The sequence below is a fragment of the Rhinolophus ferrumequinum genome, chromosome 6, assembly GCF_004115265.2.
Source record: "Rhinolophus ferrumequinum isolate MPI-CBG mRhiFer1 chromosome 6, mRhiFer1_v1.p, whole genome shotgun sequence".
In the NCBI taxonomy this organism is placed as follows: domain Eukaryota; kingdom Metazoa; phylum Chordata; class Mammalia; order Chiroptera; family Rhinolophidae; genus Rhinolophus; species Rhinolophus ferrumequinum.
The window spans coordinates 9,363,545-9,379,550 of NC_046289.1; the positions used below are offsets into that span (position 1 = coordinate 9,363,545).

Here is a 16,006-nt window from a genome sequence, read left to right on the forward strand (position 1 = left end):
CCCGTGAAGTGCCACAAAAATGAGAAAGCCCATCAAATTCCTGTGTTTCTGGGGAGATATAACACAGTGATCCGTTTTATTTCTTCATCACCTTTTAAAAAATATATTCCTTTGAAGAATACAAGTTTTTAAGGAAACAGTTAAGCAACTTCCATTACATAACTTGGAAATAATTCTCAAATGTACTGAATGATAGTGACGGAAAGACTCCCCTCCAGAAAGATTCATCTGGGATTGGCCCAAATACTGACCCACATTGAGGATATCCAGAGCTGAACTGAATCTACCCAATTTCCCAGAAACTAGGACCTAAGCTAGAAGACAAAATATTTATCAGAGACAGAACTTAGTTCTCAGAGTTCCATGTATGGCCAACCTAGACTCTTGGACCTTACAGCAATAAACAAACAGTGGAATGCTGGCTCCAATCCATCCTATGGAGATATTTCCAGAGAAGTCCTACCAAATCAGATTCTATTAATACCACTATATACCACTACGTATAACACCCCAAAGAGTCACGGGACACTTGGCTTTCTCCCAAGAACTGGATTAGATGATGTGACCTTTTACAAGTCTAATCACCCCATGACATCCACCTTGGCTGTCCAGCTCTCACTTAGAAACATTCAGGTTGTAATTTTACTCTATCTAAAGTTTTATTCTCCTGCCTCCTTTGTGGAAAAACTATAAATATAAAAAGTATCGCTAATGTAAATAATGTAAACCTATGCAGCAAAACTATTTCATTTTAGTTGCCTTAAATCAATTCTTACTAAATAAGATGGCCAAGAAGAAGCACTTCAGCAAATTTAGACTGTTCAAATCTGTGAGCATGAAGTTCAGGATCAAACTAGAGACCGGCAAGCTTATCTGGCTGCACTAAGTGGCAATGGATATTTACCTCACAGTCCAAAGCAAGGTGTTTCCATCACATACAAAAAGGCTTTACAAAGGCTCCTTAGCCAAACAGCAGACATTTTTTACCAAACACTATTTCTTATGAAATGGACTTTAGAAGCATATCAATCATTTCTCTTGACTGCTCATTTTTTAAAAATTAAAGCAGCAACATTCATGGAAAAGTTAGAAAATTAATGAAGCAGTAAGTGATGTTCTGACTCCAAAATGATATCTGGGGGCACTCCTCTATCTCCTAAGAAAAACAGTGCCCAGAAATGTATTACATATTCAAGGTAAGTTTGGGATAGAATGAAGACATGGAAAGTACCTTTTTCTTTTTCGCTGTATCTGCTTATATTACTGTTGTCACTGTACAAAGGTCCTGCGGTGGCATGGGGCTTGCAGCTATGATACTGTGCATTGAGTGTATTGACTGTTATATGAATCAGATGCAGCAGGACCTTGCTGACGTCACAGTCTCGGTATGGATACTGCTCGGTAAAATGGAGGGAGAAAAATATAAATGGTTAGTTTGAAGGGTAAGTTTTCCACTTGATCTTGCTAGATAGTTTTCTCAGTATTTCTCTGGGATGAAAAGAAATATACAGAAAATCAAAACCACAAATTCTTATCATGGCCTCATTTTGACAAGGGATACTATTCCCTTGTCAAAGGTGTCTCTTGCACTAAACCATGGGTGGCAACGCATGCCAGTTTGTTGTTACAATTCCTTTCAAGAAAATTAGCTGGACAATAGTATGGTGGCTACCAGAGGGAAAGGGGGTGCGAAGGAGGTAGAAGAGGGTAAAGGGGCTCAAATATATGGTGCCAGGAGGAGATCTGACTTTGGATGGTGAACCCACAATGCAATATACAGATGATGTATTATAGAACGGTACACTTGAAACCTGTGTAATTTTATTAACCAATGTCACCCCAATAAATTTAATAAAATTTTAAAAAAGAAAATTATCTGGCAGAAACATTTGGTATATGAATACAATTTTACATATTTTCCTTGTTTTCTGACATAACAATTAATATACAGATAAAATAGGAGATCCTAAGCATCAATAGAAGTTTTGATGAATGTCCTATAATGCATCACTTTTTCTTTCAACATTTTCAAGAGTATACACTGGCGTGGCCTTCATTTCTATTTTCATTCCAATAGCTCTTTGCTTCTCAACCTAATTGCACAGTATAACTCTTCTTCTGAAGGTCAAATTATAATCGTACAAAATTCTCAATATAGGTCTACTACGTGTTCTCCTTGCTAAGAGAATCATTCCACCCCCAAAAGGAGTAACTACAGCAACTGACCTTGTAAAGGATGACCAGCAAGGCCTTTAACCACATCTGCCGGATGTGAGGCTTTAGGGACCAGAGGGAACAACGAGGTGGCTGTTGGAAATAATGCCGTAGTTGAGGACAAGCGCAGTATTTGAGCACCTGAACCACCAAGGGGAGAAGGTGTTTTCCCAAGTTAATGTTATAGTCCATCACCTGAAATAGGACAGAAAGGAATAACTGCAGGAAAAATATAAAGAACGCCTATAAGCCAAAAGGAAACATTTGAACCATCGAAACACAGGCCAAATATTTAACAGGCATCTCACAAAATATTAATAGTAATGGCCGGTACACATAAAGGGGGACAGTCCAAACACAAGAAATTGAGGAAAAAAAAAAGTACATTAAAACAGTTTTAATCTATTCAATTATCTAATTATCTATTTCGTTTATCTAATTATCTATCGAAAACGACATTTTATCTGTTAAAATGTCCAATTAAACTATTACCTAGAATGACACTTAGAATCAATCCAAACACCTAGTGCTGGAAATCATGTGGGGAAATGGACATTCTCAGACACCGCTGACAAGAGTATTATTCAATACAACCTTTCAGGAGAGCAATCTAGCAACATGTGTTCAGAAGTAAGAAAAAGCACATAGCCCTTGTACAGCAATTAGATATAGCCTAAGGAAATAATCAGACAAGAGTTCCAAGATGGATGAATACAGTTATCCAGCATTATAGCCACTCAAATTGAAAACAACCTCCATATTCAACAATATGGGTTTAAATAAAAGATTGCTTTTATTACAGCAGATTACTACATAGCCATTAAATAGCATACGATACAAATGTATTTACACTATGTGAACTTCCTAATATATTTCAGGTTTTAAGAAGGTTATATATACATGTATCAATATGTATACCATGATCCCATTAAAGTGTACATGCATATACATACACAGATGTATGTATATGTATATGATGTATGCATGCATGTATGTGCATACATTATAAATTTGGAGCTAGTGATATACACCAAAATGTCAGTAAGTTATTTTTGTCCTAGGTTTTCTTGAGATTTGTATTTTAACTTATTGCTTATATTTCTAAAATGAATATGCATAACGTTGATTTAGAAAGAGAGAAGTGTGGGATGAAGAAAGGAAGGAGGGAGGGAGGATTTGGTGTCTGAAATGGTGTATCCTCTCTGCTTAATAGATAGTTGAGTGTTTGTGGTGATCCATCTAGTAATCAGCGAGCGACAACTACATACGTATTGCTTCCCACCTGGCTTTATTTTACAAATTATTTGAGCTGACTGTTAACAGCTACCATCACTAAGTCCCAGCCATGAGACAGGCACCGGGTAAGGTGCTTTGCAATACGTTGTCTCTGATCTTTCTTTAAAAATCTGTTACTAGTGAGCAAAGAAGCAGAGAATGCTTAAGGCCGTAACAGTTCATGATTGTGGCAGAACCGAAATTCATACTCAGATCTCTCTAGACCCAAGTCCTATGCACTTTGCAGACTAGGGCAGCTTTCCTGGAGGGTGAGGTTCATAGCACTGGTCAAAGGAGGCACACATATGCCCCACGATCCATTAGTTCTGCTCCTGGATCCATATCCCAAAGGAATCCTCACATTGGTGGATCAGGTGCATGTACAAGGATGTTCGCGGCTGCGCTGTCTGGGGCAGTGAGGAGCTGGGAGCAATGTAAGTGTCCATCACTGGGGGAATGGAGAAAGCCTGGTCGATGCACACCATGGTATAGGACACAGCAGTTAGGAGGGGCGGACAAACATGGAAAAGCTACTGATGATAATGGGACATGAAGTAAGTCGTATGATTCACTCAACTCCACTTGAAGCCAAAATGAAAAAGGATAAAAAAAGAAAAAAACACCCACCAACAAAAACCCCACATTCCCTCATTGTTCAAAGGGCAAAGTTCCAATGTTGGATGATGACAAAGTCTGGAGATGGAGAGCGGTGATGATTACATAACAATGTGAATATCCTTAACGCTACCGAAACGTACACTTAGAAATGGTTAAAACGGTAAATTTTATGTTATGTTTATTTTAACCCTCCCCCCTGACACACACACACACACACACACAAAGTCCCAAACTCCCTCTGTGACTTCAGGCTGCCGGGTCTTACTCATCTTTATATTCCCCTCCACACAGCCCTGCCTAATACAGTAACTTGTACAAACCTCTCCACTCAACCAGTGCTGGCTAAATGCAATTTAATTACTTGCTCTTCTAAGAGCCTAACGGTATGACTTCTGAAAGCTGTTAATTCCACTTACTTGGGCAATTCCTGCAATAAACGCATTAAAGCACGTTGACAGGCGCATTTTTTGAGGTGCGATCATGAAGCAGCCCTCTTGCTGGTCGTAGCCGAGCAAGACGTACAGGTGCCGCTTGACCGTGTTGAATGCCTTCGCACTGCTGATGTCTGACTCGGCGCTGCTCTCATCCTTGGCCATGAACTTCATGAGCACGGTAATCAGCTGGTGGACTGTCTGGTGGTCGATCCCAGCGTCTTCTGGGAGCAGGTCCTTGATGGTGTTATCATTCTCAGGGGACTGTTGTCCTGTCAGTGAAAGGCAGGCCATCAGGGGGGGCTCCTGCACAAGTAGGCTCACACTAACACCTCACGTATTGGTAAGGCACCGTTCTTGCTTCTGCCACTGAATAGTTCAAGGTTCTGGTCTAGACCAACTTAAAGGCACAGTATGGCCTACTAAGCAAAGCATTAGTCCAAGGGGGGACGTCATTAGGTCCACCAATAACCAAATAATATGAGAGTAATAAGGGAGGGGAAATAAAAATAAGGCATTACAAAGCTAGGTTCTCTTCGAACAGCAAGACAAATACCTAAATAAACTTTTGAGTTTAGGGAATTTTTAAATATCTTGCCAGAGTTTTATCCTCAGTGATTATAAAAAAGAGAGAAATTTCCCTTCCAGTTTTGGAAAATAAGCATGTAAGAATAACCACAAAAATAATATTCTAATACCCACTGAATTTTGTTTATTACCTCAATTCAGGTATGTTCATAAATCAGCTGGTTAAAAAAAAGGTTTCTTTTTCAAAGCCTGAGATATTATCAGTGTAGCTTTTGAATGACAGTCAAAATTATAAATAGCAAATTATAAGCCCTGCTGTATGTAATGAGAAACATATGGAGGGCGGAGCGTAGACAGAAAGAAAGAAGCATGAACTTTCAAAAACAGAAAAAAGCGGCACATGAAGGTGAGCTGAAAGTTCACATGGAAAGAAAAAAAATACCTTAGCCCTTGACTTACTCTTAACTTAATAAATAATTATATCTGAGATGCTCCCTGACATTGACTTTCTCTGTTATTTTTCAAAGTCAGAAATTATACCCTGTCTCCCTTGTTTGTCTGCCTCTTCTGATCTGGTGTAGTGCAGGACTTTTGGGGAAGGAAGAGTGAGGTTGGCTCATCTATGTTTATGTCTGGGGGCTTATTTAAAACAACCTTTGCATTTTTGTCCTCCCTTTGACAAGCAGCATCAGAATTTCTGACTTGAAAACCGTTTTTGCCTGGTAGGTTAGGTAAGTATACACACCAGCATTCTCCTCACTCATCCCGCAAGGAAAAGTTCTGCTCATGATGACTAACTTTGATTCCAAATCATTATGAACCAAACTTTGGTTACATTCATTGTAATTATGGTATAAAGGATATAACAAAAAGTAGTCACTTATACCCATGAACTCCTCAACTAATGTGTCAAAATGTCAGTCTTCCAGGACACGAGCAAAAGAAGCAAGATAGAACACATGTTTCTGGGGACTGTGGAAATCAGCCCAGACACTTGTCTCAAGTCCAGACACTTTTCTGTGGAGCAGCGGCACGAAGACAATGTCAAGTTTAGAATTTACTATGTTAGAACGACACAGAAGGCAGCAAGCGAGGTTGTCCCGTGTTCCACAGATGATCAAAAGAATGTTGGTCTGTTCAAAAGTGACACACTAAGAAGGGATAGTTGACAATGAGTGAAAAGGCAGCAAAATTAGGTAAGTCTGAGAGATTCTAACATAAGCGAAAGCATCTGACAAACTTCAGTATGACCCTAGGACACTAGGATTTTCTGTCTCATAGAGTCTGTTCATGAAGGAATAAATATGTGCAATGTACTTTAGAGAAGTTTTTACCAAAAATTATTCAAATAAAACCTAGGAATTTGTCTATGATGGTGTTTCACATGCAGCGCGATTAACAAATTGTTAATATCATTATTCATTAGGCATGCATCAGCCATCAGAAAAAAAATAAATTTATGTGGAACACCCTATTTTACCAAGAGGCAAGAAATGTGAAGCATTGCTGTATATTATAATTTAATTGAATGTTTGAACTAGACCAGACCAAAAGATATACCTATGTAAATCCTCATAAAACAAAATAGAAAAAGTTTAGAGAACTATCTTTACAACATTGAAAAATATTTAATCTTGATTATTATTTTCCTCCAAAATATTACTTTACAACTAGGAGGTTTTGCTCTGGGCAAGTTGGGGCCAAGTATGTGACAAATGTGCGAATCTAAGTTCCTGGCAGAATTCAATGTTATTGTGGCAGCACATGATGGCTGCTGCAATATAGCTTCCTCCCTTCATTTGTTTTAGCTCTGAGGGGCAAGATTTAAGACAGCACGAATCACTCATTCCTGCTCAGCCACTTCCAAGTCCAAATTGGCTTGATTCCGAAGCACCAAAGTTAAAATGGAACCTAGCAGGGTTTGAGAAGTTGTACCTTTGTTTTATCGCCCTGCGAATCTAGGGACCTCACTACAGAAGAAAGGGAACTCTGGACTCAGCCCAACTAGCACACCAGCTCCCCATTTCATTCTATCCCACCCAATTCAGGTCTAGACTTCGCCTTCAAATATTTCAAAACTCTTCTTCCCATCGCAAGCAGATAGTCATTTAAAAAGTATGTAACCTTAACTTTCCCCTCAAATCATATTTTCCCAATGACTAATATCATTTCACAAAGGCCCGAGCCTCGTTTTAGATTCATCTTTTTTGATCCTGTGTGCTTTAGCTTTAAAAAAGTTTGCTGTTCGTACTTTGCTTTCTCTGAATAGCCAGGAATGAATGATCTTTAATAACCCATTAAATGTATTGAAAAAAGGACTGGTTCGTGAAACCTTTTGTATAAAATGAAAAACAAAAACCTCTTTTCGTTCCTATCACGTATCCCTCCAGTGGGCTTTGCAAGCGTGTGCTTTGTATATCGTCTTTCTTTAAAATACCATTGGCTTGTGACTGGTCCAATCTTCATGAGAAAAGTTACCTCAATTAAATCTCTAAGAAAAATGAGCTTAGAAAAGCTGATTTTCTTTATTGATAAAAACAATATTATTGTTTTAGTTACCTATAAAGGGTACAAAATTTCTATTTTAAAACAAAATGCTTACAATATTTTCTCTAAGGTGTGACAATTAGAACACTTTTGAATTCTAATCTATGAAATTCCTGTATGTTTTAACTCTAGAGATTTAACATGTTAAGAGAGTTGATTTTATCATTTCTGGAAAGAAACAGTAAAGCATCTCTATAATTATGAGGCAGAGATATTCCTACTTTAACTTGAACATGGGTTGGGTCCATCACAACCTGTCCACAGAATGGCACAACTGACTGAAATTCCAAAACATAATATAATGTTATTGACTCAGATCATGTGAAACCAGGCAGGATCAGGATCTGCTTTTCCAGATTCCTCTCTTATGTCTCCACCTCAAGTGCTCGACATTCTTACGAGCTGGGCTACTTGCGGATCTCAGAACGTGGACAACATTTTCCCATCTTTGTGTTTTTGCTCATGGTGCTCCCTTCCCCTGGTAAGGTGGTCCTCCACCCCCACCCCCAATTTTAGCCTATGGGTCTGGTCCCCAGAAGCCATTCTTATTACATGTGCCCACCACCCCTTGCAGCAATTGGATGTGATTCCCAAACTCTGTAAATCTCCAAAGACAAAAAAAGGAGGGAAGACGGGAAGGAGAAAGGGAAGAATGGAGGTATGTTTCCTTCAGCATTTCCAAACTCTCATGTGACAAATAACTTTTATGCAAGGCAGAACTTTTTATTCATTCATTTGCTTTATTTCCCCTATAAGAACAAAGGCTCCTTGATGGCAAGTACTACGTCTTCTTCATTTTTATATTCTTCACAGCATGAGCATGGGGCAGTCTGACATACAGGGGATGCTCATTATTCATAAAAGTCTAAGTGCACTGAATTCAAATAAATATGTCAGACTTTGTCTTCTATCTCGGAGAAAAACTAATGAAGTCCCCCAACAGCAAGGAAGTGGCTAGAGGAATAAGGAACATTTCTCTGTGTAAATCAACTCACTGAAAAAAGGACTAGTTAATGGGACCTCTGTCAAACCAACAAGTGATAATTAAGTAGGCAGAGGAAGAAAGGGGCCCTCGTAGTCTGGATTTGGTCACGGGAAGCCAATAACCAAGCATGGTAAACGAGGTGGCATTATGGCGGGAGTTCTAGTTACCTTGCCTCGTAGGTCTCCCCAGCTCATTCACTTAAAACTTCGTTCACAGCAGTTGTGTTGTGTGTGCACACAGCCACAGAAGGGCTGTGAAGCTGGGACCAGGGACCAACTCCTATGCTCTTCCTGCCCCGCATCCTATCACCATGCGGTTACATCCCGTCCACCAGTCCAGGACTAGCTGAAAAGCCACCTGTCCACAGACCGTCCCTGAAGCCACTAGCTCTACTCCCACTGCATATGATGTGACCCATCCTGTAGAACCATCACGTTCACTCTAGTGAGAATTTACTTATGTGCATACTTCTCTCTCTTACTTGACTATAAGCAAGTTGAGAGTATAAAAATTTCTGATGAATCTTTGCATTATTCATATTTTCAAGTACAGCAGGTGCCCGATAAATGTTTGTTCAATAGAAAATGTCATTTTCCCAAAACTATCATTTCAAACAAGGGCATTCCTATAAAAAACAACTGTACTCTGATTTATTAGATTATAATGATCAATAGGCATTTTGAAGTTAGTGAAGATGTGAATTGTAAACCATCTCTAGAAAGAGATGGCAGAAGCAATTTGGAAGTCTAGACTGGCACACTAAGAGGAAGGCAGGAAAGGTCAATACAAGGGTTACCAATGCTACCTAGCACTCAGTATCTAGCACTGGGCCTAGCACTGGGCACCTAGCACCGAGCACCTAACACTGGGCACCTAGCACTGGGTAGCTAGCATTGGGCACCTAGCACCAGGCACCTAGCACCGGGCACTTAGCACTGGATACCTAGCATTGGGTACTTTCTCTTGTTGATACAAATTCAGATCAAGAAATCTCAAGATTTCTCTGTAAGCTGCAGTAGAATATCCATGTCCCTTTAGGGATTAGGATAGCTCTAGACCAATCTCTAGGTTCTAACGGGAAAGGTCCTTTGGTCTGGACGTCCGTGGGCTTAAGCCACACTGTAGCAGACCTGGATACCCAGTTCAGCTCCATAACCAGACTGGTGTGCTCGTGTACCACGGGGCAGGAATACCAAAGACCAATTCATCCAGAGGAAGCTGTAGCGGAAAGAAAGCAAATGAAGTCTGCTGGACTCAGGTATCCGTTCTGTCCGTAACTAGTTAGTTATACGTGACCTGCAGCAAATCATCTCAGTAGAATTTCTTGATCCCTCAGGACCTCAGTTTTCCTGTCTGTATATATAGTGAAAAAAATAATACTTTAGCTACATCCAGAGTTGTGAAACTGAAATTAGATGATTTGCATAACAACCCTCTTTAAAGAGGTACTATACATATATGAAGTATTATTATTATTAATCTACTATTGTTTAATTACTCTGGGGGATGAGGAACAAGGTATAATGAAGCTCCCTGTGATCACATGGCGTTGATACCATCTCTTCAGCAGTGTGCTATTATAGCATACCGTAACTGTTGCATTATATTCAATTAATATTCAAGAGGTATTCTGAATCATTAAAGAAAAGAATTCATGGTTCTCACAGCATCAGTGAAAATACACCTTATGTCTAATTACAGTTATACCAATTTCAGACTAGCAGGTGAGAGTGTATATTTCATCAATTAGGATTAAATAAAGGTGCTGAGCTCCTATTAGCACTTGCCACAAACGCCTTGCAAGAGAGATGAAGACATCTGGGTTTGGGAACCAGATCTGCTACCAACAAGCTTGTGACACTTACTCCTTTCTGGGAACCTCCGTTTCCTCTTCTATAAAATGAGACTGTTAACATATTTCTAATGTCTCAGCTACAGCACTCTATGTATTTTAGGTATCTGCACGAGGCCTTTCATTTGACTAACAAAAGTCACAGAGGAATGTCCCTCTTCACTAGCCTTGCAGAGTATATACTTTCTATACAAGTGTATTTCCGTTGCAAAATTCGCTGTGCGTGCTAAGATCAGAGCCATAAATTGTAAATCCAGTGCCAAGAAGTTCAGCGTAAACAACAATTAAAATAAGTCTGCTTTACTTCAATAAGAGGTCTGGCAACAGAGGAGCTCATTACCTGCACTGAACAAAAGTATATTCAAGTAGCAAGTTCTTTAGTTTCCATTGAATTACTATCTGAAAACATCCTGCACAGTCAGTCTTCTGATTATCCTGGCACATCTTTGTTCCAAGTTAAAACATTCAGTGTCCAGTAAATAAGAATGCACAAATGAGAAACTAGTTCGAAATTGCCACACAAGCAATGTATAAGTTTCCAAATCTAAGCAAGTTTTGCTCATGGTGGTGTCCTGTAAATTATCTTTATATTTAACATAAACAATGCTATTATCTGCCTCTTTTCCATCTGGTCACTTTTGGTGTGACAATTAGATGCCTGAAGGCTTTTCTTAATGTCCCCGTAAAGTCCACGTTTTCCGAAAGAGATGTGAGAGGATTTCTTTGGTTGGATTGTTATTATGGGTAATCGTAATTACGGACTAGGTTTCCAATTAAGCCTTAAAACAAAAAGAAAAGATGAAGATAGCTTGTAAAATTGCATAAGACGAATATCAAAAAGCCCTAAGTGCCCAGGGGAACTGGATGGATCTCATATTTGCAATCAGCTCAGGGTCAGAAGTTCTTATTTGCATTCTTTCTTTCATCTCAGCACAGTTGAGGCACAAGTGATGTGTAAAAAAAGGTAGAGAGACTCTGCCAAGTGTTTGCTACTGCTTGTCTCATCCATTTTAAAAGAGAAAATACACTCTGGCCAACATCTGCCATCTGCTATCATAATCTTGGCATGCTCTCTCTGCCTCTTTCTAGGGTCATTTTTATAACACATAACACACAGTCTTCAAAGTCTCCTTACTTGCAATTTTCCTTCTGAGACAGTTCTGAAAAGTTTATCTTAAAGCTGTTCTTAAAAAATAATAATAGAAAGACTGAATGTTCTATAGCTTGATGCATAGGTGGTAATTACCAAGCTTGTTTTTGACAAATAAGCAGGTACTGAGAACCTTCATGGTTTTCACAATGAGTCGTGGCCCATATGTGTAAATGTTATTTACAGTCTGTAATAGCCTTGCCAGTGTTCCTCCAACCCTTGGGATACTTCATGATAAACTGTACCCTATCATGAAGCATCAAACAATAGTGACACTGCACCAAGCTGAATATGATCCTACGGTCCTCCAAATAACGGAAACCCTCCTTTTGCTGAGAGACAGAAATGCATGTAGAGTTGCAAAGAATCAGGAATGGCTAAGGGGATGAATGAATGACAGTGGTTCAAATGTATATATAACCTTTGAAAATGCAAATGAAATGTACATTTTTCCTATAGCAGATATATATGAACGTAATATTTCTATGTGTAAGTACACATACAAATATAAGTACTAGGTATAGTTCTAGTCATATTGGCTCTCTGGGGAAAAGTGCATACTCAGGTAACATGATGCTTCTTACTGGACCAAAAGTTAATGGGATCAACAGTCATCCACCAGTGTTAAGATGAAAAGACCTGCTATGTCAAGGGCTCAAATGCTTGAGCATCTGGGGTAAGACCCTTCGAGTTTACAAATCCTAAGTGTATCACTCTGGTCCAGTTAGAGACACCGCATTCTTTACCTTGTCCACCTCTGATAGACACTTGCACACGGCCCTTCAAGTCAGAAGTACCCACCTGGCGTCTGTTCAGGTGTCCCACCGAGAGCTGGAGCAGACTGCTCATGCCTGGTCAACCTCACAGCTTAAAAATCAACAACAACTCTATTTAAATAAGCATTAAAAACAACTTGACCCTAGAAAATACACTCAGTGCTAACTGCATTGGATAGTAGGGGCAAGTTTAGTTTTCCTAGTTTTAATTAACATCACATAAAAGATGCTTACATCACAAAAGTTGTGTGGTTTTCTTTAAATCTCAAAACATTCTTCAATGTTACTTTAATTCTTAATCTTCAAAACTATCACGTGAATCAATTAACAAGAAATAACAAGAAATAAACTTTATATCTCAAACTGATCAGTTAGGTTCCAAAAGAGCTGGGAAATTCTTATGGGAATTGTCATTTATTTGATCTAAGTTTTGGTTTCCAGGAGCTGATGAAGTTTCACCTGGGGCCTTGCATTACTACAGGATATTCTTAAATGGCCACCTGTTATTATAATATTATCTTTGCTCTCTGAAACACTGGATTACTGATTGTTTAAAGGGCTTTCATTGATTCTTCCAAAGTTCAAAACATCTCATTTCCATAGCTTGTAAAAAAAAAATAGAGAAAAATGCAATAAATAAAATCAAATCATATTTATGATTAAAAATGGTTATGTTACATAAAGCTGTCTTCTAATAAATGCCAATGAAAACACAAACTTTTCAGCTTCTGACAGGATACGAAATATGTTTTATGGTGTTATTTTATTAACTTCGTAACAGTTATTTAAAATTAAATCATTTAATAAATTTTACAAGTTAGTAATATATTTAAACATACCCAATCACTAATATCATGATTTAGTTACAAATTTTTAATTATGCCTCATTCATGAGTGATTGCTAATCATTAGAGTTCATCTAGTCATTTGGAAAGTAAAGGAAAATTCTGTCCTCTTTAAAAGTGCAGTAGAAAGAAAGACCTTTAGAAAACAAGAATGTGTGGTCTTTTTTTTTGAGTTGGCAATGAAGCTTGTTTTTATTTTAAGTTCTCTGGTAAAGTTGGGCAGAAATTCAACTTCTCCTCAGCCTGATCGTTGCTTTTCAAAAGCAACCAGTATTATTGGTGTGTGTGGGAACTCATTTGTCTGCCTCTATCATGCATTAAATGAAAATGCAGTCCAGATACACTCTACTTCTTTGGCTGCCAAGGGTCTTGACAATGTCTTACCCAGGAAACTCTGGATAAGTTACAAAGCTGGCACAAACCTTCACATTCTAGACTTAGGAGCAAATGCTTCTACTTTCATGCCAAGCATCAACGGATTTGCTGCCTTCTACGTTTCAAAACAACCTATTACTGGATCGAGGCTTTGCTCTGCTTTACCCACAAACTGGAAAAAGCCACCCAGGGCATTAACACCTCTGGGGTGACCCTCTAGGGAATCTGAAGGCCAAACCTGCTGAACGAACTCAGTTTGCTAAATACTTTCTGCAAACACTCAACAAGACAAGTCAGCCTCAGAAAGAAAGACATTCAACAGATTTAAAAGAAGGATGGAAGAAGGTACTCAACGGATTTTGGAGGTGAGGGTCTCAGGGAGGGAGAGCGCCCTCTTAGACTCCGCAGGCCCTTTCACACTGTCTCTCAGGGAACGCACGCTCTTCTGGCGGTTCCTGGCAAAACGAGCCCTCTTGATCTTCCACAGGGCGGTGTCACTGAGGTTGCCAACATTGGTTCTTACAGCAGTGATAGCTTTGTAAAAGGAATTAGAGGGTATCATTTTCCTTCACTGGCTGTTACACAACTAGTTTGAAACAACCCATCTGTGTATATTTGCAGTATTAAAACCATCTTTCTGTAGTACATATATAAAATGGGATATTACTCAGCCATAAGAAAAGATGAAAAACTGCCATTTGCAACAACATGGATGAATCTTGAGGCTATTATGTGAAATAAGTCAGACAGAAAAAATGGAGAACCATATGATTTCGCTCATATGTGGGATATAAAACTGAAAGCAACAAACGTACAAGACAAAAAGTCATAGACACAGATAACAGTTTAGTGGTTACCAGAGGGAAAGCAGGGGAGGGAGAGGTAGAAAAAGGTAATGGGGGTCAAATATATGGTGATGGAAGGAGAACTGATTCTGGGTGGTGAACACATAATGCAATATACAGATGATGTATTATAGAATTAGACACTTGAAATCTATAATTTTATTAACCAATATCACCCCAATACGTTTAATTTAAAAAATAATAAAGGAATAATTTTAAAAATCTTTCATGGATATACGACTCCATCTATCTCCCTCAATGGTAAGTCTTATATTAAAAAATCATGACTGTCACCTATTATTTTTGTTTAGACCAGGGGTGTCCAAACTTTTTTCAACGTTTTTCACCAAGGGCCATATTCGGTAAAATACACAAACAGCCGGGCCACTCACTCGAGGTGAAGTACGTATTGCCTCACCTGGTTTATTTAAGTAAACTAAATATATTTCTGGAATTTGTGCGGGCCAATTAACAATGGATCATGGGCCGCAGTTGGCCCGCGGGCCGCAGTTTGGACACCCCTTTAGACCATAAGATTAAATTATCTAATTTTGTTATCGCTGGATAAACAGCTGAATGCCCTAAGTCTTTTCCCCATCAATTTAGAGCTGTGGGTAACTGATTAATAAACATGCAAGAGTGAATTTGCAAGGTGAAAATATATCTCACAAACTTGCTCACAAACATTATAAACACGATGATTAAATAATATCTAAGGAACACACAGTCACAAATGGTTCTCATAGGTGCTCAGTGAAATAAGAAGAATTTTGATTTTGGAACACCAAGAAATAGTTAACCTGTGGATTACTACAACAGATATTCAACATGCATTTGATGAACTGAGTAGGTGAAATCAAGGCATCCTCCATAGTGGGGAATTAAACCACACGCAGAGAGTTATCATCTGCTTATCTAGCAAGCACATGAACAGGACCGGTGATTCTTTCAAGCAAGTTCTTCCTTTCACTTACTTGTAGGAAAAGGAAATTCTTTGTTACAATCCAAATGCAGCTGAGCTTCCAAGGAAAGGGTCTCAAATCTGTTGACAAAGAACTCCCAACTCAAAGCAGGAATATCTTGCTTAAGAAAATGCAAGAGTAACAGTTTGCTCAAAATCGTGGGTCGGTCTTTAACCACGGTATCAAACTGGAAGTCAAGACAAAGACACAGTCCCTGGGGAAAAAGGGGGAAAAGGGGAAAGTCAGATGTAAACATCCAAGTGGCTTCAAAGCACGTGCACTAATTAAGCAAAGTCGGTGAAATAAGGCAACCTCCTCTCTCTGTACTTAACAATGTAGAATGATCCAATTGAAAGGCTTTGTTGATTGCAAATTTTGGTATGAAAAAAAATACAGAAGAGAAGCTTCTCCTTATTGTAGAATATCTCTTAAATTTTGACTCAGACCTCTGAACTAAATGTATGTTATTAATTTTTTATGCATCAAATAATCACGACTTAATCCAAATACCCTCAAACCAATGTTTATTTTTTTAATGTCTATAGTTTCTATAAGTGAAGCGTAATTTCAAAGCTACATTTCAGAATACACAAGAAGATGGTT

General features: G+C 38.7%; 1 protein-coding gene across 16 annotated transcripts in view; it reads right to left on the bottom strand.

Moving 5' to 3' along the window:
- The window catches only part of UNC79 (unc-79 homolog, NALCN channel complex subunit), a 240,447-nt gene that overhangs the window by 81,383 nt on the left and 143,058 nt on the right, over positions 1 to 16,006 (bottom strand). For 11 of the 16 annotated variants that reach the window (XM_033108855.1, XM_033108861.1, XM_033108866.1 and 8 more), the window contains 6 exons: positions 15,416 to 15,617; positions 13,951 to 14,130; positions 12,402 to 12,467; positions 4,524 to 4,810; positions 2,227 to 2,409; positions 1,232 to 1,394 (listed from right to left, as the gene is read on the bottom strand). In XM_033108855.1, coding sequence (XP_032964746.1) covers positions 1,232 to 1,394; positions 2,227 to 2,409; positions 4,524 to 4,810; positions 12,402 to 12,467; positions 13,951 to 14,130; positions 15,416 to 15,617 — 1,081 coding nt within the window. The remainder of the gene's footprint in view (positions 1 to 1,231; positions 1,395 to 2,226; positions 2,410 to 4,523; positions 4,811 to 12,401; positions 12,468 to 13,950; positions 14,131 to 15,415; positions 15,618 to 16,006) is intronic. The other 5 variants (XM_033108860.1, XM_033108868.1, XM_033108867.1 and 2 more) reach the window with 1 other exon arrangement.